Source organism: Brassica napus, chromosome C4, assembly GCF_020379485.1.
Source record: "Brassica napus cultivar Da-Ae chromosome C4, Da-Ae, whole genome shotgun sequence".
NCBI classification, from domain to species: domain Eukaryota; kingdom Viridiplantae; phylum Streptophyta; class Magnoliopsida; order Brassicales; family Brassicaceae; genus Brassica; species Brassica napus.
In genome coordinates, this window is record NC_063447.1 from 57148373 (window position 1) to 57171055 (window position 22683).

Consider the following 22683-nt stretch of genomic DNA (forward strand, 5'->3'; position numbering starts at 1 on the left):
ATAGATGTAAACCTTACATTTTTGGGAGGAGAAGAAAACAACTATGGACAAAAAATAACTGCAAAACAAGATAAAACTATTAAAAAACATAGAAAAGAATTAAAGTCATATTTTTGTAGGCTTCCAATGAAGTCTGCTTAAACTTTGTGGTTTAGTAAACTTCATATGAAGTCTACTAGCTTTAGTAAACTTCTTTGGAAGTCTACATTGTCTGATAATTTTCAGATCTGAAAAAATCTATACATTTTGAAATTTGAAAATAATTTTAAATCTGAAAATACTTTTCAAAATAGAATTTATAAGATAAACTAGAAGCAAATTAATGCACAGAGCTTGATCTATAAATTTATTTGAATATAAACATAGAAATACATATTTAAAATCTATTAATCTAAAACTTACATTTTTAGAGGAGAAATGAAATCCATGAGTGATAATACCTACAAAAAAAAGATAATATTGTTAGAAATAAATAACATAAAAATACACATTTAAAATCTATAGATCTAAAACTTACATTTTTTAAAGGAGAAGATGAAAACCATGAATCATAATATCTAAAATGACAAGATAACATTGTGAGAAAGACTTGAGAAAATTTTAGAGAGGAAGAAGAGAAATGAGAGAGTTTTTGAAAGAATTGAAAGAATTTTTGGGAGAAGGAAGAGAGTTTTAGAGAGAAGGGAGAGAGTTTAAAAAACTTGTGCAGCCACTTTAGAGAGAGACTGTATTAATTTTGTTTATATAGGGAGACAAAAATGTAACTAGGTTAAAATTTACGATGCTGTAGACTTCTTTTGAAGACTAATAAAATTAAAATTTTGGAGTAGATTTTACTATAACATAGTAGACTTTTTTAGAAGTCTACTATAATAATTTCATTATTGTTGCTTATTCTTTATTATTTTAATAATTTTAATATATGATTTACTAAATTTATTTCTTTATTTTTTAATAGTTATAGTTTATGATTTCATTTTTTTATTTTTAAGGAACTTAACTTAGTTTAAATATAATGATTTTTTGTAAAACAAATTGAAAAATATAGACTAAAAACACGTCTTCAAATAAATAGACTTTATTGTAGGTCTACGATACCCTAAACCACAAATTTCAAACCCTAAATGTTTTGCTTGATAATCAAAAGTCTCAATTATACAAAATATAAACTACTAAACATTAGTATGCAGATTTAAGTTAATAAAACAAAATCTAAAATCTAACCCTATGAAATCAACCACTAAAAGACATAACATGTTAGAACTTTTTGTTTCTAAACTATGAACATTGTCTAACACATGATAACCAAATTAGTATATATTCTTCAAAATTGTTCAATTATATGAAATTTTAATTTATTTACTTCATATTATCCCCTATATTAATGATTAGTTAAAAATATCACAATAATTATTTTTATACATTTTCAAAATTAAATTATTAGATCAAATTAGAGTGTAGACTCCAAAATAAGTCTATAAGGTAGACTTCGTAGGAAGTCTATATATATCTAGACTTTTTTTATTACGTGTAGACTTCCGAAAGATAAAAACGTAAAATATATTTCTGTTTTTTTGTTTGGTCATAAGGATTAAATAGTACTTTCACTATTTCTTTAGGTTAGCTTTGCATTTGACTGAAAGTAGAGTACACTTTTAGGTTTGACTTGAATATTTAGGTTGTTTTTAGCGAAAGTCCCAAAAATATACAATAACTGGTTATCAAGAACATAATTTTTCCATCGGGTACAAGGCAGACCACAATTTCAATGGCCTTTTGAGGAGATGATTTGACGTGTTTGGCTAAGAGGCGATGTCCACATAGTAGTATACGAGTTTTTCTTTAGTTATAGACTCTACATATTCAATTTGAACAAAAAAAAAGCTACATTTTCAGTTTATTTTAGCTCCCAATTCTTTTGTAAATGGCTCCCTTTTGATTAATCAATAAATTTGAAATTCCATCAAAACTAGTTTTTATTTCCTCTTCTTCGTCTTGTAAAGTTACTGAAACTAGTGGTTATTGTTTTCTGAATGACCTTTTAAGTGGTCTTTTCTGATTTTCTTAGATGGTGTTGTATGATTTTTTTTTTTAAATCTTATATCTTGAAAGCTCTCTTTGTTTCTTTTGTCGAGGCCCATATATACAAGCCTAATTTGGCATCTCTTTGGGTAACAAAACACGAGTTTGTCTTTGTGGGTGGAGCATTTTATAAGCCTTCAAATTCTCTGAACCCCAAGTCCATTTATCGTAAGACGAACACGCTGTCATTAGGGAATTGAGATAATAGCATAACTAACTTGTTTGTTTATAACTTTTTGTCTATAAGACTTGATAATACAATCCAGCTACAAAAAAAAGTTCAATGAGATTATAGAATAAAGTTTAAGGTTATTGGTTAAGCACCCGTAGCCTATTGGTTAAGGTTTAAAGACTTCTACACCCATGTCTGGGGTTCGAATCCCAGACTATGCAATTTATTGTCGAATCGTCTATGTAATCTTTCCTATATCATAATTGTAAGATTGTTATAAATCAGTGTTAAAAAAAAGAGATTATAGAATAAAGAAAAGTAAAAGAGATGAAGATATACGATCCTCAAAAAAATCCCTTCAGACACTTTCTAGAACTCTTGTGCACACATGTCAAGTTACAACATCTTTTATTTTTAAAAAGAAAACAAAATTTCAATTGCTAAAAAAACATACTAAAAACAATACTTATATAGCGTTATTTTTTTTTGCTTAACATTATATAGTGTTGTTGCATGCTAGTTCTTAATATGATTATTTTATCGCGTATACACATCATTTACGCGAACATCATTTACGCGAACATCATTGACTATTCTAAGTGAACACATTTACGATAAAAAGAAACAAAAAGAAAATATAAAAAAAGTCACACCAGTTTCAAATTTTTTTAGTAATAAATTACTATTTATTTTTATTTTTATTTTTTTGGTCAAAATTACTATTTATTTTTATTTTTTTGGTCAAAATTACTATTTATTTATAAGAACTTAGGGCACGCGCATCAGGAGTTCATGGGAGAGGATCACACGTTTTCCAAAAAAAAAAATATTAAAATAAGCATAAATGAAAGACTTCGGCTCGTCCCGCCTCTTCCGCGTGAACCCGGGTCGTGACTGTTCACCGGCCCCACACCACATGGCGGTCCGCTATTAGTCACTTTATTTAAAAAAAAAATTTCTTAAATCAAACGAAAAAAAAATTAAAAATTAATTTCTTGAACTTCAACGAGCGGTTCGCCGCTGCTCATGCTCTTATGAAGGCCAAGTTACAAAGAAAAAACTATTTAACAGCGGACCTGGCGTTTGCACACACAACATACCTGCACAAACAAGAATGTATTATTGGATTAGATTTTTTGATGTGAAATCATTTGAAGGTCGCTTTCATTTCTGTCGTAGCATATGCTTATAAGTATCTTGTGCTTCTAAATCAAAATTTAGACTGAACTTATGCTCATACCGTGCTTTTCTTCAACCACTCTGAAATGCAGTCTTTGTGGTAGATATGATTACAATTTACAAGGTGTCAAAGTGGCTATTTTATCTCCATTCTCATAGTCGACTAGGCATATCGAACACCTATAACGTCACCCCAAACTAAATTAAACGAAAACTTAAAGCATGGTCCAAACCAAAACTTGTACATGCATGTGATATATTTTAACAAAGAATATCAGTATATTTTGTATGGAAGAATATATAGTGATAACGTACTGCGAATCATCTGCGACAAACCTCTTTTTCTTTTCCCACCACCACCCGCATGTGGGTGTTTCTCCGTACGTATGAGTTGGTAATCGGGAGATTTTCCATTGAGGTAATCCTCTATTGACCTCTCTCACCGATTCTGTTATCTCATTCACTTCCTGCTCACCCACATAACAAAAGTAATGAGTATTGATCTGCATATACATATATATGTTACATGCTATGATGAAACATGAGTAAGCATAACATTGCGCATACCTCCATGGACATACTTTCGAATCATCGTGTCTACTACTTGACCCGATATCTGGGAAATTAAGTCCAACTGTATACCTGTCTGGAGAGCTATTACTATAGCCATAGCCTGAAAATCCTCCACTAGTCTACATATAGTAAGAAAGGAAACATTTGCGATAAATTAATCATCGAACTTTACGTAAGTTTTGTTCTTAGAGCTTAAAAATGAACATAAACGTTACGAATATAGACATTATTACTACCGGAGGATCATCACGGACGAGAGAATACGGAACAGGACAGTACGGGCAAACAAATCGCGGAAGCGGACGACACTCAGGACATAGACAAGGACAGTGACAGCGACATCGACAAACCCTAAACGAATGAAACACTACAAAATGAAAAATACAACATTTTATTATCAATTTATAATATATAAAATATGCTCTTTAAAAAAAATCTATATAATATGCTTAGGGGAAGCAAAAAAAATAATAATAACTACTTGATTATATTTCAAATACCACAGCTCAGAGTTTAAAGTGGAAGTACACAGCTCAAAGTTTAAAATGGTATCTTTTTCCTATACATACAATATTTTAGAAACCAGTTTCTTTCAATTGTATCTAGTACATCTATATATATATAAAGACGTTGGTGACCCTCCTGTGATGCCACGTGAAAAGTCGTGCATTCTAGAAGCGACACCTGTCCCATTTCACAAAAACGATGCGTTTCATTTATTTTTGTTTGTGTTCCGTCTGGGTTTTCGTTTTTTATGTTGTCATTATTTTAATTTATAAAGTCCAGTCCACTAAGAATTAACTCCAAATGTATATTCGAGACTTATACATATTGGACTACTTTGTTAAATTGGGTCAAATTCTAATTTTAACAAAATAATAAAGTAGAAAATATAAAATGATTTTAAATCATTAAAATATTAAAGACGAAAATAAACAGAAATTATAATAAATCTAAATATAGAATACTTATGTCGGTAGAAGAAGATATGATAATAATGGCAATGGTGGAAGAAATGACAACGGTGGTGGCCGGAACAAATGACAGTGCTCAGTTGTAAATATGGTAAATGTAAACAGCGTCGGTGGTGATGTGTAAATGGTTCTCCACGTTCTTCTCCAAGAATTCAGATCTCAAAACATGCAAATGAAAAGGAAAAAATAAGTCAAGGATAGAAAAAAAGCGAAGACAAAAAAATGAGTGTGTTGGGAAGAAAAGAAGTCAAAGATCCCAGAAGTTAATGCAACTATTGGATTTAAAAGCAAATGATGTATGATCAATGAAAGAAAAGAAACAATATATTAAAAGAAATTAAAGTAAACGTCAAAGCATAAAGAAAAATATGAATTTTTTCAAAAAAAAAGATCTGAAGAAGTTAAGAAAAGATCTGAAGAAATTGAAAAAAAGAAAATTGCAGGAGTCGTAAAGAAAGCGAAGAAGAAAATAAAAACAAATTAAGGAAGAAGAACGATTTGATGAATAAATCTATCTTTTCCTATTCTTTTTTGGTAACTGGAATAAATCTATCATACAATAAAACCACTTTATAACAAATATTTTATAAAACTAACAATATTTTATAAGAAAATATTAAATCGAGTATTTTATGAAATGAACTACGTGTCATCTTTCACAGGTTTTGTATGTCGAGGGATTGGTGAACAAATATCGTCTCAGTGAATATTGTCTCAGTGGCCCATAAAAAAGTCTCTAACTAACACAAACAAATAGTAATCTTTGCTAAGAGAATAATATTAACTTTTAAAATGAATTAGTAGTATAACACATAATATATCTTATAACCGTTATAAATTTTATATAGCAGTAAAACATAAGATCTATAAATTTACAAATGTTTTTATTATGATTTTATCACATCTAAATAATGAAATGTAATAATATAATCTATACTAATACCAAATATTTTGTAAATCAATTCATTTTATTTTAGTTTTTAGGAAACTCACTATTCGCTAAGGTATGTGGCATACCGAAATCTAACGAGTTATTAAAAACACAAAAGGAATAAAAAGTATTTTAACAAAAAAGAAAGTAAGCAGGAAGAAATTTGTTGTGTTATTTAATATATACGTATAATACAAAGTTTGCATGTATACTATATGTTTATATGACAAAAAATATATTATAAATTAAATGGTTTGTTTAAAGTTTAGCACAATGGGATTGGTTAGTTTTGAATCAATATGTTTAAAAGAAAATCTATACAAGAAACTAAAAGTCTCAATTCATTCAAAAACAAAAGAAAAGATGTAATGGAGTAACAAAGTAGTCAATGTAGTCTAACTTTCATTATAGATATAATAAACTAAACATTTTAAATGTAATTTACGAATTAATTTATTTTTAACAGTTTTTTATTTGGTTACCCAAGGCTTTTGCTTCGGGTACCAGTTTTATAGGATATATGAGCAACATGACACTGATTAGTGAGTTATATTTTTAACTGAGATTTCAAGATTCATCATCTTTAGTGTTTTGTCATCATCTGGTGTAGCTTCTAACTCAATGGAATCAGAGCTTAAATACACTTTAGCATTGGAAGTTATGATATGCATCATCTGCTAATGCTTCATGCGGAGTTTCAGAGTTAGATATCAGTCATAAATTCACTAAATATCATTCTGATTTCGTTTACAGAAACTAACCACACCATTGCTCTGCACTGCTGACTTAGAACACCTCATGACTCACAGTGACAACAACCAGCGTATATACAGAGCCGCGGAGACACATAGGGTTAGTATCAATTTGGATACGTTCTTCTGCTATCTCTGGTCCGATTTAAAAAAAAAATACATTGACTAAATCACTTTCATCGCCGGAACAACAGCCAATCTGATGTCCAACCCTTCTGAGCTTTATACGAAGACATCGTTTTCAGAAATACTAATACTAATAGTTTGAGACCCTTTACTCTGTTATTTAATAATTGGTTTCAAATATAGAGTTCCTAATATGTATTTAGTGTGTTAGTTAGATGTTAATATTTATTTTTAACTAATATTTCATCTTTTTTTATAATTTCTAACAATTTTCTCTCAAATTATTTAGATAAATTAAATAATGGAAAAATTCAAATAATTTATAAAAAAACGAAAAATACATATAATCTTTTGGATTAAAAGATGAAAAATTATGAAACTATAACAAAAAATCAAATTATATTACATATTGGCCATCTAACAGTTCAATCGATTTAGTTTCGGGTTTTCGTGATTTTTAAATATGGATATTTTTAAAAACCTAAATTGAATTATCCAACCACCGGATTAATCGGTTTGACTGTGGGTTCGGATCAAATTTAAAAACACTGATTTAAATGCAAAAATATTTTAAATACAAAAATTCTTAAAAATTAATAAAATATTTATTAAGATGTAGAATTTGTCATCATAAAATATTCAGCGCTTGCAAAACGCGGATCAAAATCTGGATTACATTATTTTCAAATTATCATCCCGTCTGTAGGGCGGGCCGGCCCTAGTTTATTATGAACTATTGTTTTATCTTTGGTATATGATTTATGTAACGTATACCGGTTTTCTGTCATCCTGAAATGTTGAGTAAAAAACCGTACTTTATGCTAGCCTAAAATAACAACGAAGCTCTTTTATAGTAAATATTATTTAAAAATCAAAATTTAAATTATCTTATATATAATTTAAACGAACTATATACATGGAAGCATGCATACTATGATTTTAGGTGAAATAATGTTAGGATGCAAGAATCCAAATTGAAAATTACGAAAAATGTAATGGAAATGATAATCTATGACGGTTTAACGTTTGAAAACCGATATAAAAATAGTATACGTGAAGTCGAGATTTGATCTATTTCTTTAACTCAATAACTCTCTCATAGATTAGATAATTTTTGTATGATTTTTGAGTCCTATGATAAAACCAAGTGAGACTTTTTTGTATCACCCAAACCAGAATATGTGAAATTAACTCCACGCGATACTCTCAAGATTTACTTTACAGCTTTTAGGTATATCTGGAACTTGTATGATTGTTATGTATGAGTGAGTATAGTATCTTGTGTGTCTTTTTAATGGAGATGTAAGATATATATTTATAAGAGAGATTCACAAAGCAACTTATACATTTGTCATTAAGTTTGCTAAGATTTAGTCATTTGTCACTAAGTTTACTTTGGTTATTCACGAATTTTACTTAGCTTTGCAATTTATCACTAAATTGCTTAGCTTAGAGAATCTGTATTGTACATCTCTATATTTTTCTATAAAATATGGAGATATATTATAGATGTGAATTTGCGTCAATGTATGCATCTATAATAGAGTTCCTCTATTTTGCATAAAAATATAGAGGAGTCCTACTTTTTACATCTATACTTATAGATGAAAATAACAATTCTCTATATTTTCCTCTATAAATAGAAGAACTTTATTACATAGGCATATATTATAGCAAATCCACCTCTATAATATAGTTACTCTATTTTAGGAAAAAATATAGGGATAAAAATAGAAGTGGGTTAGAGATGGTCTTAGTCACTAAGTAGGGGTTATTGGTTGTTGTATTTTAATGGATTTGAAAATCCGAACTAAATCTAGTGTTATTGGTTCTGTGATTTTCAAAGCTGTATTAAAATCATGTGTTATTGGTTTAATGATTCATAAATTCTATATCAAATCAAGTGTTATTCAATCGTACAGATTTACTAATATATTTGATTTTATAATGGATTTGAATGGATTTGTTTGGATTTTTAAGTTAAAAATATAAAGACTCAAATCTGAGGGAAAACCTCCGGATTTGCATATTTTACTTGAATTTATAAATACTATATGGATTTCTAAATCAATCAAAATATATAAACCAATAACCCTTCCTTAAATTTAACTTAAATCATTTGTCACCAAAATACAACATCTACTTCACATTAGATTAGATTTTTACCCAACCCAATAAGCTTGTAAAAATTATATTCATACATACTTAATTTTTATAGGCTTGTAAAAACAAAAATCTCAACAATCCTTCACTTGAATATAAATAAACTAAACATATGCAAGAATCGAGAGACTATGAAGACTTGACTGACTCGAATTAACTAAAACTAGACACATAGACTTTTCTAGAGCATAAGCCAAAACTAACTGTATTTGATGTAGTCTCAGTTTCTAGCCTTGAACTACTCATTATTAGTATTGGTCAGATTTACTTTTCAGGTGGTGAATATGATATCTTGGATCCCCCGATTTTTTCTATAAACTGAATCAATAGATATACTTTTTTTCGTAGAGTTAAGTTCTCCGTTAGATTCTTTTTGGCCGTGAACTTATCTGGTATTTTATAAGTGGAGATGGATGATATAGCCTAATTTAAATTTTATATTTTATATTTAATTTCATATTTATGATATTTGTATGTTCTAACGTATTTTTAAGACATGTTTTTATTAATCTTTTTATTGTTAGCATAAGGTTAATTCTTGTTTAGGAGCTACATAATATTTGACTTTTTGACCTAAAACCTTGATATTTATCTTTCTTTTTTCTCAAAGCACTTGACACTTTGGGTAAAAAGACTCAATCTTTAATTTATTTTCATCTTGATTATTGTGTTAATTGAATTATTATCGCTATCTAATTCATATTTAGTCTTGAATTTTGTATGGGTATAAAGTTAATTTCTCATAGCGATTAGTTAGTAAATTCTTTTTGAGTCCATGGATTTGGTATGTTAAATTGAATATTTTATACTCACTCTATAAATCATTAAGCACATTTATCATTTTGTAATTTCAAATTTGTGTTGTTCATTTTGTTTTTCACACTATCTTCTCATCATCCGTAATAACAGCGCTAAAGTTGAGTGGTGTGCTGATGTTGTGATTGGTGGGGATCTTTTGCGGTAGAAGAAATGTCTAGATGTTATTGTTTGATTCTTGGCAAAGGTTTTAGTGACTCTCCTTTTTGTATATATCAAATTACAGACCTCATCATTACTTAACGAAAATACAAAGCCAGAAAATATAACAAGTCAAATGTAAGGTGGGATCATCATAACATATAATCCACATGGTTACCTCAAACTTGTTCATGATCTGCTTGTGCACCTTTAACTCGTGTTCCTCAGATAATTATTCTTCTCATGAATTTGATCGAACGTTGAGCTAAGCTAAGAAAACCACATAGATTGATAAAAATAATTAAACATCCTTGGTTTATTATTCAAATTCAAAGATGTTCATATGCACTTATTACCTCCTTGACACGGCGTCTCAGGCTCTCGACTTGTACCCGGTTCTCCGATCTAAACCGCTCAACATTTTGCACGAACTCATTCATCTCAGAGCGTTTTAGTTTGTAATACTTGTCCCTCTCTTCATCTAACTCCTATCCACCAATCAAAATCCATCAACACATTGATCAACATACCCTACCATGGAGAGGATAAAATACAAACCTCAGTTTCTGAATAGAGCGGTGGTGTTTGGAATCGAGATCTTGGATGGTAGATCTGAGAAGCGTGATCTTGAGGTTTTGTGCAGCGATCTTTTGTTCGAGCATCAAACATCTTCGCTCTATGAATTGAATACTTGCGTGCTTCGATGCTAGAATCTGCGATTTCTCCATTTGTAACTCTTTCTCCGCCTAATCAAACATTATACCAATAGAGAAGCTATGGATCGGATCTAAATCAACTCGGATGATTCAAAGAGAAGCTAAGGATCGTAATTGACGGATGGATTGATTGGTACCTGGAGAAGATGGAGTCGTTGGTTTCTCGTAAACTCCATTTGATCCAGTCTCCCCTTGAAAGCTGCAGAAAGCGCCATTGCTAGAGAGAGAGAGGAGAGGAGGGGGAGAAAAGAGAATTTGAATTTTCGAGACTAGAATCAGCGAAAGGGGAATAAATCATATGGGCCGGAGGATTGTCACACTTATTAAAGGCCCATTGTGTATTTAAAGCCCAGTAATAATGAGCCCATTAAGTCTTTTCGGCTTAGGATGTTAATTATTAATCCCATCGCCCAGTTTCTTCTGCACGTCGACGGTCAAACCAATTGAGAATTGTAATTATCTCAAATCAATGAATCATCCACCATTTCAACAATCGATTTGATTCAGAAGCTACTACCACAACAACAACTATCTGAAACTTAAAACTTCAAATTTGTAAATTGACATGATCTCATTTACAGTGTCCATGGTTTGATGTAAGTAACGAGTTCAATCAATGCTAAAGAGTTCTGTTTTTCAGGATATTTTAGTGTTTTATTTGGTGCTATAAGAGAAAAAAAACACAAAGCGTTCAATAGAAAGAGCACAAAATCAAATGAGTGACAAACATTTTAGAAGAAGAAAAAGCACAAACACGAGATAGTTTATTGAAGACGAGAGAGGTTTGGTTTACACAGCAACTCAGATAAATACAGACCAAACAAAAAAAAAAGAATCAAGGACCGAACCGAACCGATCAGACTGACTTTAACGCGGTGGAGGGATCAGCGGCGGAGGGATCGGGGATATCCGGAGGACGATTGGTGAGGAGAGGAGCGCGAGGGGCGGAGGAAGCATCGACGACGTCTTCGTCATCGGGATCATAATCGGGGTTGAGAGATCTGTCGATGGCTTCACGGCCTTTCTCAAGGCAAGGCTTACAAGCCATCTCTATCGTTATCCATCCCAGTATGATTCCGGCTATTGCTATCACTGCGGTTGTTATCGCCGCCATTAGATCTCGATCTCTCCGATGGCTCAGGCTCACAAAACTTGGGACTGTATTGCCATATGATTGACTCTCCCTTCTATCCAGGAGAGAAGTAGATGGGAAATGACAATTATGCCCCTTTCTTTTTTGAGTATATTCTTTTTCGTCGGCAGCAAGTATGAATAAGTCCTTAATTAAAAGGAGCAAGTGATTTGATTAAAATTAAATGTTTTTTTTTTTGAAAAATGATTAAAATAAAATGTTTTGTATTCGTTCGTATATTCGTTACTAGGAACTAATTATGATTTAGGGGTTTTTTTTTTTTTTATGATTAATTTTATGAAAAATTCTCTAGGATAGTATTTTTTAAGTTTTTGTCATAAAAATGACCAAAATAAATTTTATTAAATAGTAAAAATACATTTATACTCTATGATTAATTAATCTAGACTTAGATTTATAAGAGTTAAGTGATGTAGTTTTGAAGATATAATTTCAAAATCTAAAAAATAAATATTAAAATTTTCAAGAAAACTATTTTGATCATTTTTTATTGAAAGATATTTTTGTGCCAAAAACTTAAAAAACTATTTGAAAACATTGTCCGTTTATCGGGAAATGTTTTTTATGTGTTTTACTCGAAAAATGTTTTTTATGTGTTTTACTCGGTATCTACTTGTGATTCATTAGTACCTCATCCGTGAATACGTCAGGATATGTTTTTTATGTGTTTCACACTTTTACTAAGTATCTACTTGTGATTCATTAGTACCTCATCCGTGAATACGTCAGGATATGTTTTTTATGTGTTTTACTCAGTATCTACTTGTGTGTCATTAGTACCTCATCCGTGAATACGTCAGGATCGTGATAAGTTCAGTTCACAGGGCCTGACCATTATTAAAGCATTGGTGATCAATTTCAAATGTAATTCAACCAAGTTAGCTCATCAGTCGGTTTAATAGCTTGATATTGTAACTATGATTTTCTTTTGAAAATTAATCATCGCTAATTGGCGTTTCCCACGTTGTTTAGACTTTCTTCGTCGGTGTGGGCACATCCCAATACGATGGGCCGAATGACGTGCTTATATAATTTAGTATTGTAATAAGTAATCATGTGATGAAAATGATTTAGTTAAATGATGCCATAGTGCATAATGGATAGCGACCAAACATGTAAAACTAATACGTGCGAATTAGTAATTTATATTGGCGTATGTTTACATGTCTTAGTTTGCATATTGTATCTCTAAAATCTCTCCAAATACTTGAATTGTTTATACAATCCACTTTCGTAACAAAAAAAAGTACAACCGACTTACAAAACTAGTTATATGGATTATCTGACAAACGATCCAAAAACAGAAGAAATCATGGTTTGGAGGAATGACTCAATGAATTACAGTTGTGGAGGAATGAAAAGTATTCAGGGCTGCATATCCCAATTAAACATTTGTATTAGCCCGCAAAAATTTAAAAATGTAACGTACATAAACATAGATTTCCAAATTATTAAAAAAAATTATATTCAAAGTTTACGGCCCCTGAAATTTCACAACAGTCTACACCCGAGACTCACATGAATATAGATCAGAAGGGTAGACTATCTTTAGTGGAACACACACACATTTAGTGTTCATTTCACACCAAAACTATTATTACATAGTTTGATGGAAACCCACTCCATCCAGGCCAGCTACATTTGTATATAAGAAATTATTTAGTATTGAAATACTATAAATTATAATCACATTATATATAATTATTATCACAAACATATGTATAACATGACCGGTGATTAAAATACTAACAGGAAATGAAATGTAAACCATTCAAAAAGGGTTATAACCCTTGTTCAAGGAAGGTATCCAAGTCTGTTTTTTATATTCTTCCCTAAGTTATATCAAAAGAACAAATTTTACTTTACGAAAATTGAAAATTAATCGGATCAACCGGACCTCGTGGTCTGGTGGTAAAGGAACCTCAGGTGAAGTGCCCGCTATCACGAGTTCGAGTCCCGGTCACAGCGGATTTAACATAGTTTCCGTTTGGCCGCCAGGACCCTCCAGTTCCGGCTGGACGCGGTGGGATAGTCGGACTAAGGTCCGGATACCTGGATTATCAAAAAAAAAAAAATTAATCGGATCTCAGCAAACAAGATTACAAGAAGATCTGCCGTAATTAGCTTTAACAAAAAGAAAAAGAGAATATTGCCCCTAAAAGAATAAATGAAGATTAAAAAAAACATTTTACACGTGCGTATAAATCCGAGAGAGAAAAAGAGATGCGAAGCTGTGTTCTGTCCAAAGCTCGCCGTTATGTTTCCAGCTTCTGTGTCGGATTTTCATGATTATTGTCTCTCATCGACAGCGACACATACACAACACGTGATACACGCACACATTCCTATATATAAATCAGTCGACTAGCTCAATCCTCATCATCATAATCAAAAACTTCACAAGCCTTTACTCACAAATTAATAGATGGAGATGCAAAGCAATTGCGACTTGGAACTTCGCCTTGTTACTCCTTATGAATCAAGCAGCTCTGAAAATCCACAACCAAAGAAAGAATCTCAGATATTAACCATTTTCTACAACGGGCACATATGTGTTTCTTCAGATCTTACCAGTCTCCAGGTAATGTTTACTATACATACATTAATATCCATCAGTAGTATCTGATTAATAATATAAATTTATTAGCAATTGTTTTTAATCTATGCAGGCAAAAGCTATACTATCACTAGCTAGTAAAGATATGGAAGAGAGATCATTATCATTGAAAAGCTCAGACGGCTCGGATCCTTCAATAATTCCTAACAAATTGACCCGACTTCATCATCAAAAGGCCTCTATGAAGAGATCTCTTCGTAGTTTTCTTCAGAAACGGAATGTTCGGATGCAGGCTTCTTGTCCTTACAACCATTCTCCATAACTCTGTTTATCTTTCAGCTTTTCTCATTTTAGACATTAAGTTAGCACATTTTTTTTGTTTATAGGATTGCTTTTCCTGCTGTCTTCTTTTTACATAATATAAAGAACCGTGGTAGTTTAAGAGTTTTGAAGTTTCAGTTTTGCCAATAACCTAATTGTGTACTAAATAGAGAATTATAATGTCAGATTTAAACGACATAAACCTAGGAAACACAAAAGCCAATTATAAATTTGATCGAATTGTTGTACTTTTTAGGAAAACATGCTATTTCCCCACGAGAAGTATCGTATCCTCTCATATGTCTCCCAAACTATGAACTCATTCCAGATGTCTCTGAAACAAAAGTTCGAAATCTGTTTATCCATGAAAGTATATCATAACTCTTATATATCCCCGAAATAAAAGTTCGAAAGCCATAACCCTATAAAATTAAATTATTCGGTTTAAACCAATAAACTAAAACCATTTTGGTTAATTAAACCAGTTTTAGATCAATAAAGACCTTGTTAAGATCAGATTACACCTATAAACTGAAACTGTTTTGGTTAATTAATCTGATCATGGTTTATAATTTGTGGTTTGATTGATGTAATCTGATCTTAACTGGGTTTTTATTGATCTAAAACTGTTTTAATTAACCAAAACGGTTTTACTTTATTGGTTTAAACCGAGTAATTTAATTTTATGGGATTATGGCTTTCGAACTTTTATTTCGGGAATATATAAGAGTTATGATATACTTTCATGGATAAAATAGATTTCAAACTTTTATTTCGGAGACATATGGGATGAGGTCATAGTTTGGGAAACATATGGAAGAATACGATACTTCTCGTGGAGAAATAGCACGTTTTCCATCTATATTATTAAAAGAGAAGTATCAATTTGAAAATGTTCTTACTTCGTTAATTAAACTCCCTATTTTTTTGCTTGTCTTTTTCAGTTGCATTTATGAAATATCCTAAAACGAATAAAACTACCTAATTTATTACTTATATTTTCAGTTAAATTAATGAAATCTATATTATTAAAAGATAAGTACCCATTTGAAAATGTTCTTACTTCATTAATTAAACTCCCTATTTTTTTTTTGTCTTTTCCAGTTGCATTTATGAAATATCCTAAAACGAATAAAACTACCTAATTTATTACTTATCTTTTCAGTTAAATTAATAAAATCTATATTATTAAAAGAGAAGTACCCATTTGAAAATGTTCTTACTTCATTAATTAAACTCCCTATTTTTTGCTTGTCTTTTTCAGTTGCATTTATGAAATATCCTAAAACGAATAAAACTACCTAATTTATTACTTATCTTTTCAGTTAAATTAATGAAATATGTTTAAATGAATTTAAACTTCCTATTTTATTGTTTGTCTTTTTCAGTTACCTTAACGAAATATCCTTAAATAAATTTGGACATAATGTCATTTAATCAACCAAGAAAACTCATGAGTTATCCTTACGTGCATAATTTTAATAATAGAGATTTTAAAAAACGTGCATCATTAAAATTTTACCTAAAACATGCAGCACTAATATATAACATGCATCAACAAAAGTAGAATTTGACTTATACAATTGTACGGATATTATTTTCAATTGATTAAATTTAAAAATAATTATTTATTCAAAAAATATTTAAGAATAACTATGCTTTAGAAAAAAAAATGGTATTATTTGCTCATAACTCATTTGTCATTTGCTAAATTGTTAGAAAGAAAATTTTAGCATAATATAACTCAGTTGTCATTTGCTAAATTTATGGTTTTTATTTATATTTTTTATTAATTAATTATAACATTTTCATTTTATATTTGAAAGATAAATGAATTTTCTTTCAAACAATATTTTTGTAAATGTATTTTCTTAAAAATAAATAATTTAAATTGTTATTATCATTGAATATAATTATTTTTGACATAATTTGAGTTTTTGTTTACATCAAAACTTATCATATTTTAGGATAATTTTAATTTAAAATGTAATTTTCGTATTTTTCAAAAAAATTCTAAAAATATTTTTAAAATATTTTGTTATAATTTTTAAAAAAATATTGAGTTGCATTTCAAATAAAAAGGTAAAGATATTAAAAATATTCTAATTAAAATATGTAAAATTTAATATAGTTTTAAGGAAATGGTCAAAATAAAAAATTACACATATAAAAATCATGATTTTTGTTAACTGGACGGATCATTATTTATATGATATCGCACACGAATTTTTTTTTATGTTTTTACAATTATCTAATTAACTCTATTTACTCATTTTTTTATATTTTTTATATGATATCACACATTCGTAAAAAAATAGATAGTTTAAGATGCAAAAAAAATATAATACGAACGAATATTACAAATACATCATTTAATAAAATAAATAATTAAAAATCGAAAATTCATATCCGCGCTGAGGTCTAGTATTTTTTATATTAAAAGTTCACGACTCATAATCACGTTTACAGAAGGAAGAACCAATAGGTAGCCCAAACCGTAGACTCAACTATGGAGTCCAAAACAGATAGGGAACAAAGCCCACTGAAGAAAACACACTAACCATCAGAATTAAATTTTTGATAGGCTTAATCTACTAACACCCAATCTAAATGGTCTAAGAAATTTTCTATATCAAATGCTGTTTTCGTATTCACCCTTATTAGGTATAGATCCGCGGATCCATTTGTTACACGGTTTTGAACAAGATCCATATATATGTATTATATTCATGTAATTTGTTGTATCCAAAATTAATTTCACTTTACATTAATATAGTTTTCTCTTCTTTTGATGTAGTCAGTTGCTGACAGCGTCAAATTTCTGCATAGTTTATTTTCATTTATTCATCTGTTTATTTTATCTTTTCCATCCATTATATTTTCCTCCTAACCATAATATAAGATGTTTTGCATAAAGCACAAAAATTTAAAAAACTTAAATTTTAGAATATAATATTATTAATAGCATAAATTTACAATAAGTTAATCAATCATAAATAATACAGTAAACTATTATTAGTCAACCAGTTTCCAATAAAGTTAAAAATATCTTAAAACTATCAAAACTTCTTTTATTTTGAAACATCAATCTTCTTCAAAACATCTTATATTATGAAACAGAGGAAGTATGAAACTAGGTTAACAACTGTCCCTTACCCAAGATGAACATTATATATAAATTATTTTAAGTAATATATGTTTTTTCCATATTATGAAATAATAAATATATATTGAATAATTAAAAAATCGGTAACTATTACATGTATAATTAAATTGGTGCGAACATATAAATAAATTTTACTAATCTAAACAATATTTTTTCTATTCGATAAGATTTTTAATTATTAATGTCTATTAAACGATGTTTTCTACTCATATGGTTTTTTGATTATTTTTATCTTTTATAACAAAAATTTTAAATTACTGATATCAAAATTTTCATTGTGGAATTAATAGTTTTAGTAATTTTATATTTTTTTAAAAATTAATTTGTCAATGTTTGTTCAAAGCTTTTATAAAAAGAAATTGTTCAAAGTAAATTTCAAAATTAAAATATTTATTTATTTTATATGGTATATAGTTTAATTTAAAATGAATATATATATATATATATATATATATATATATATTTTTAATATTAATAATTAATTAAATTAAAATTTGTACTTATATGATTTTGTAATCATTTGTATCTTGTCATAACAAAAATTTTAAACCATGGATCACAAAATTTGAATGTGAGAATTTTAAGAGTTTTAGTAATTTATAGTTATTTTTTAAAATTCAAAATATAATATATAGAGAAAAATCTAATTTTGTATTATATGGTTAATGTGGTTGTTTAATTTATTTTAATAATTTAAATAAATATGATAGAAGATACACTAATTTTTATCAAATCTTTATTATTTAAAATCATTAATTGTAATATATAATTTAGCCACATTAAACAATTCCGTAATTTTTATTTAAAGAAATAATAAAGAACATTAATAATGAATTTATGGTTAGTTGAATAAAAAATTTATTATATAACTAGATGTACTAACATATTTCTCTAAAGAATATAATAATCATTTTAATGAATACCGTGGCTACAAAAGAAAGTTGGAATGTTTTTCAGTTAATTATATAGGGGATGTTCAAAAAATGTTCAGCAATAAAGAGACTGATGCAGCTCAAACCGGTTTTGGAGTCCATGAGATTTTGTGAGCCACGAGGGACAATCCTTTGCGATCGATATAAAGCTTGAACTCCATCACACTATTAGCAATTTCTATTGTTATTCGAATACCTCGTAGATGGGGCAATGCTTATCCTTCACACTTAAAAATAATCTCAAAAAAATATGAATATTGGAAAGTATTAAGTGCGAACCTTTTCGGAGAAGGAGCCGGTTTTTTGGATATTTGGGGGCTTACCTAAAAAGGTCTATAGAGTTTGTAATATTCAACTCACAGTAAAAAAACGATCGGGACGAATATCATTTTGCTTATGAAATTTTAGTTTGACTCACCCATTTGATTTAAGTTAATGGACTACAAATTATAATTATGCTTGGGGGCACTTCAAATATTTCTCCTCGCTACTCAGTGTGTTCAAATATTTTTATTATACTGGTTATATCCATTTGTAGCTGTATATAAACTGTGGAATATATATGAAACGCAAAAGAGCCGCAAGAACCAAAAAAACCATGATGTTTAAAAGGGAGAAATCATAATAAACGTGCAAGAATTATCGCCACAAGTTAAGATATGTCAGAAGATCTAACACTAGTACAATGAACTCAACATCAGCCGCCAACGTGTGTGCTCACATGAACTCTGCCATTGCCACGTTGTAGCTTAACCAAACAAGATGATATACATACTCGATGGGATTACATGTATTTGTATTGAATATTACACAGCTGTCTAAATTTTCAGTTCCAGTGTCTATATAATTTATCTGTTGACTAAAAGAAAGTTATCTGTCGACAATAATTCATGCTTGGAAAACGACTGCCTTCGAAGAATTAAAAAAAAAGTTACTAGTGCTTTCTTTAACTCCACCTAAATCAAGAAATGGATAAACTCAGATAAACCGTTTTGTTGTAATCTTCAGATGTATTGTATATTGTAACTTGTAAATTGTAAATTTTTTACCATTAGGCGAAGCAACCAAAAAAATCACTTTCCAAAGAAACGTGGAGGAAAAGCTATCGTATATACGTTGCTTTATGTTACTTTGTTGTGCTGTCAAAACGTGGAACATTTTTTCTTATATTGTACATCTCAAAGGTACCTAATGTAATGCATAAATATAATAAAACTTATACGGATTTGTGTTGTTGGCACATGAAGACGTGTCGACGTTTATTCAGTACCAAACCTCTTCACCTTGACCTAAATTGCTTTCCCGATTTGCTTATGTCATCACCCAATGCGGACAAGGTTTTTAATTTTGTACCTATCTTCATACACATATAAAAAGGTAATGCAGTTTCGTACATGTTCAAGTAAACAAATGATGATTTATTGAATAATACATACACGCAGAAGATGATTGGGCGTTATTTCCACGTAATTCAAAGTTAAATCACCATAACACGACAAAGTGGCGAATCGTGGCAGGATCCACAAGCAATATTTAGTAGGTGTCAAGGGTACAATAGAAAATTCATGTTGAGCTCAATAATTCAGATTCATGATCACAAATCCACAATATATAAAGACCTACGACCGTGAACTTTGAATATCAAACACACTACACTCTGCACCCTCAAACTCCAATGCACAACTCATCACGAACTCTTACTCAAAATGACAGAAATGCCCTCGTGCACTATTGAAAACCCTAGTTTCGAGCCTACAAAGGTTAAGAAACAATACAACATATACTCCTCGTTTCTCCCGATCCTATTATCTATATTCACCTACATTTTGATCTTCTACGTTCTTGACGTCTCCCCTTCATTGATCTTCAACAACACAAAGATCTTGTTCTTTGTCTCAAACGCACTTGTTCTCATCATAGCGGCAGATTACGGTGCATTCGCTGAGAGAGAGAACCACGACTTCTACGGAGAATACACCGCCGCTATGAGAAGCAACACGATAGAAAACTATAAACCGGAAAACTCGGGCTATGAGATGGGTTTGGCGGAAGAAATCAAGAAACGTGAGACACAAGAAGAAGCAGTCAGAGCGAAAGATATACCCCGTTACTTGCTTCACAAGGACGAGGAAGTTCCTGAGAAAACATTACAAGTCGTAAGCGAGAACATTCCGAGAAGCAAACTTATCCAAAAACACGAGCCAACGACTGAGCACAACATTTGTAATGGAGAAACTTGCAAAGCAAAAAAACTGGTGAACCATAAACCGTACGGGAGAAGCAAATCAGATAAAGCACGCTCAGAACGTCGTCATCGAGAGATCAAACCTAGACCTAAAAGTTACGTTCGAAGCAAGTCTGACGATAGCTCGAAATGGATGGTTGTTCACAAGGGCAAGAAGAAGGCTCATGAGGAGGCGGAGGAGAAGTGGGAGAATGTAAGAGAAGAATCTGAAGAATTTGCGAAGATGTCGAACGAGGAGTTGAACCGACGAGTCGAAGATTTCATCCAACGGTTCAACAGAGATATCAAACGACAAAGTTTAGTCTAAGTTTAATTTCATTTAATTTGTCGTAATACGATAAGTCTAGTCAACCTTTTTGTGCCATTTTTTGTTTATTATTTTTACTTTGCTTTTATATGCGTTTGTCGTTAGAGTTGGTAATAAATGAGATCATGGAGATAATCGTTAATGAATTTTAATTTCTATGGCTGAAAGTAATGAAAGCAGATGTTAAAAACAAAAGAATTTATTGCCGACTTGTTTAATTAAAGTAAAAACTCTCATCCCAAGCTCAGGTGAAATTTCAGTCCTTGTATCCTTTAATGTTACGTGAGACAAGAGGAAAGGACTGATGATTAGGCCATTACTTTACAGTTACTGTTACTAAACTAGGTAATATTGGTTGATTTAGAGCATCTCCAATGTATTACTCTATTTTCTACTACAAAAAAGAATATTTTCAAATGTTTCTTTTTTTTATTTAGTTAGTAACATCAACTATTTTATGTTTACAAAACTTCCATAAAAATATATTTTATTTGAATTAAAAAATTATTATTAAAATTAGAATAAATCATAAATATATAAGATACCATATTTTGTTTTAGTAATGAGCATTCATATATTTTCCCACAAATGATCAACTAATATATTTCATAACGAACAATGAGTTTTTTTTATCTTTGATTGTCCTAAATCGAACAAGAAAATTCTGAAATCGGACATTTTCATCTTCTGCATTTACAATATCTACGGGTAGAGCTTCTCTTCCAACTTCAATTGGTGCAAGCATATGCAATTTTTCTAATTCAAAAACAAAATTATGCACTAAAAGAACATAAAGATTAAAGAAGAAAATAAAGATTTGTTTTGTAATTTGAATTTCATACATGATCCAAATGTTTGTGCATATATTAAGCTCAACAAGTACAAATGTTATCAAATCAAAATGTTGACCCACAAGATAAATAAACTCATATATTATGTTTGAATAATACTTCAGCGATTTTGGTAATTCCGAAAGCAATTTATCGGATTATTAAATCACTTACTTTATATTATAGTTATTTTAAATTATTTATGTAAGTTTTGATTTTTATTAATTTATGCATCTTTTATGTAAAATTATTAAATAATCTTGTGGAATATCTTTTTTGGGAATATGTATTTCTTTTCATATTATTGTATCATTTTAAATATTATTTAAGTATAAAAAAAACTTTCAAGATTAAAAAGACAATTTCACAAATTAAAAAGTTCAACTCCAATATAGAGTAATAAATAGAATTACTTCATAAATAGAGTAACCCTAGTCATTACTCCATTTTAGAGTTGAGTATGAAGTACGGTTGAAGATGATTTTACTCCAAAATAAAGTTTGGAGTAAAAAATGGAATATGGTTAGGAGATACCCTTAGACATTAC

The 22683-nt window shown here is 29.8% G+C and overlaps 5 protein-coding genes across 5 annotated transcripts; 2 read left to right on the forward strand and 3 right to left on the reverse strand.

Moving 5' to 3' along the window:
* Positions 1-3318: 3318 nt before the first annotated feature.
* LOC111205816 (E3 ubiquitin-protein ligase BIG BROTHER) lies at positions 3319-4233 on the reverse strand. The gene is given in 6 exon segments (XM_048756060.1): positions 3319-3354; positions 3495-3548; positions 3550-3613; positions 3749-3896; positions 4011-4125; positions 4222-4233. Coding segments are annotated over 6 exon segments (429 nt in total).
* A 5683-nt stretch (positions 4234-9916) lies between these two features.
* LOC106432787 lies at positions 9917-11068 on the reverse strand. Its single transcript, XM_022700745.2, has 4 exons — positions 10763-11068; positions 10468-10655; positions 10266-10397; positions 9917-10179 (listed from the first exon to the last, which is right to left on the reverse strand). Exons 2-4 carry the CDS (start codon positions 10576-10578, stop codon positions 10120-10122), a joined length of 303 nt encoding a protein of 100 aa, XP_022556466.1. The 5' UTR covers positions 10579-10655; positions 10763-11068; the 3' UTR covers positions 9917-10119.
* Positions 11069-11296: 228 nt separating this feature from the next.
* On the reverse strand, positions 11297-11975 carry BNAA04G20260D. The gene has a single exon (XM_013873611.3). The coding sequence runs from the start codon at positions 11737-11739 to the stop codon at positions 11482-11484; it is 258 nt and encodes an 85-aa protein (XP_013729065.1). The 5' UTR covers positions 11740-11975; the 3' UTR covers positions 11297-11481.
* Positions 11976-14175: 2200 nt separating this feature from the next.
* LOC106432779 (protein TIFY 5B) lies at positions 14176-14780 on the forward strand. Its single transcript, XM_013873621.3, has 2 exons — positions 14176-14359; positions 14448-14780. The coding sequence occupies exons 1-2, from the start codon at positions 14204-14206 to the stop codon at positions 14655-14657; spliced, it is 366 nt and encodes a 121-aa protein (XP_013729075.1). The 5' UTR covers positions 14176-14203; the 3' UTR covers positions 14658-14780.
* Positions 14781-19648: 4868 nt separating this feature from the next.
* On the forward strand, positions 19649-21440 carry LOC111205192. The gene has a single exon (XM_022700645.2). It carries the CDS (start codon positions 20461-20463, stop codon positions 21304-21306), a length of 846 nt encoding a protein of 281 aa, XP_022556366.1. The 5' UTR covers positions 19649-20460; the 3' UTR covers positions 21307-21440.
* Positions 21441-22683: the final 1243 nt, after the last annotated feature.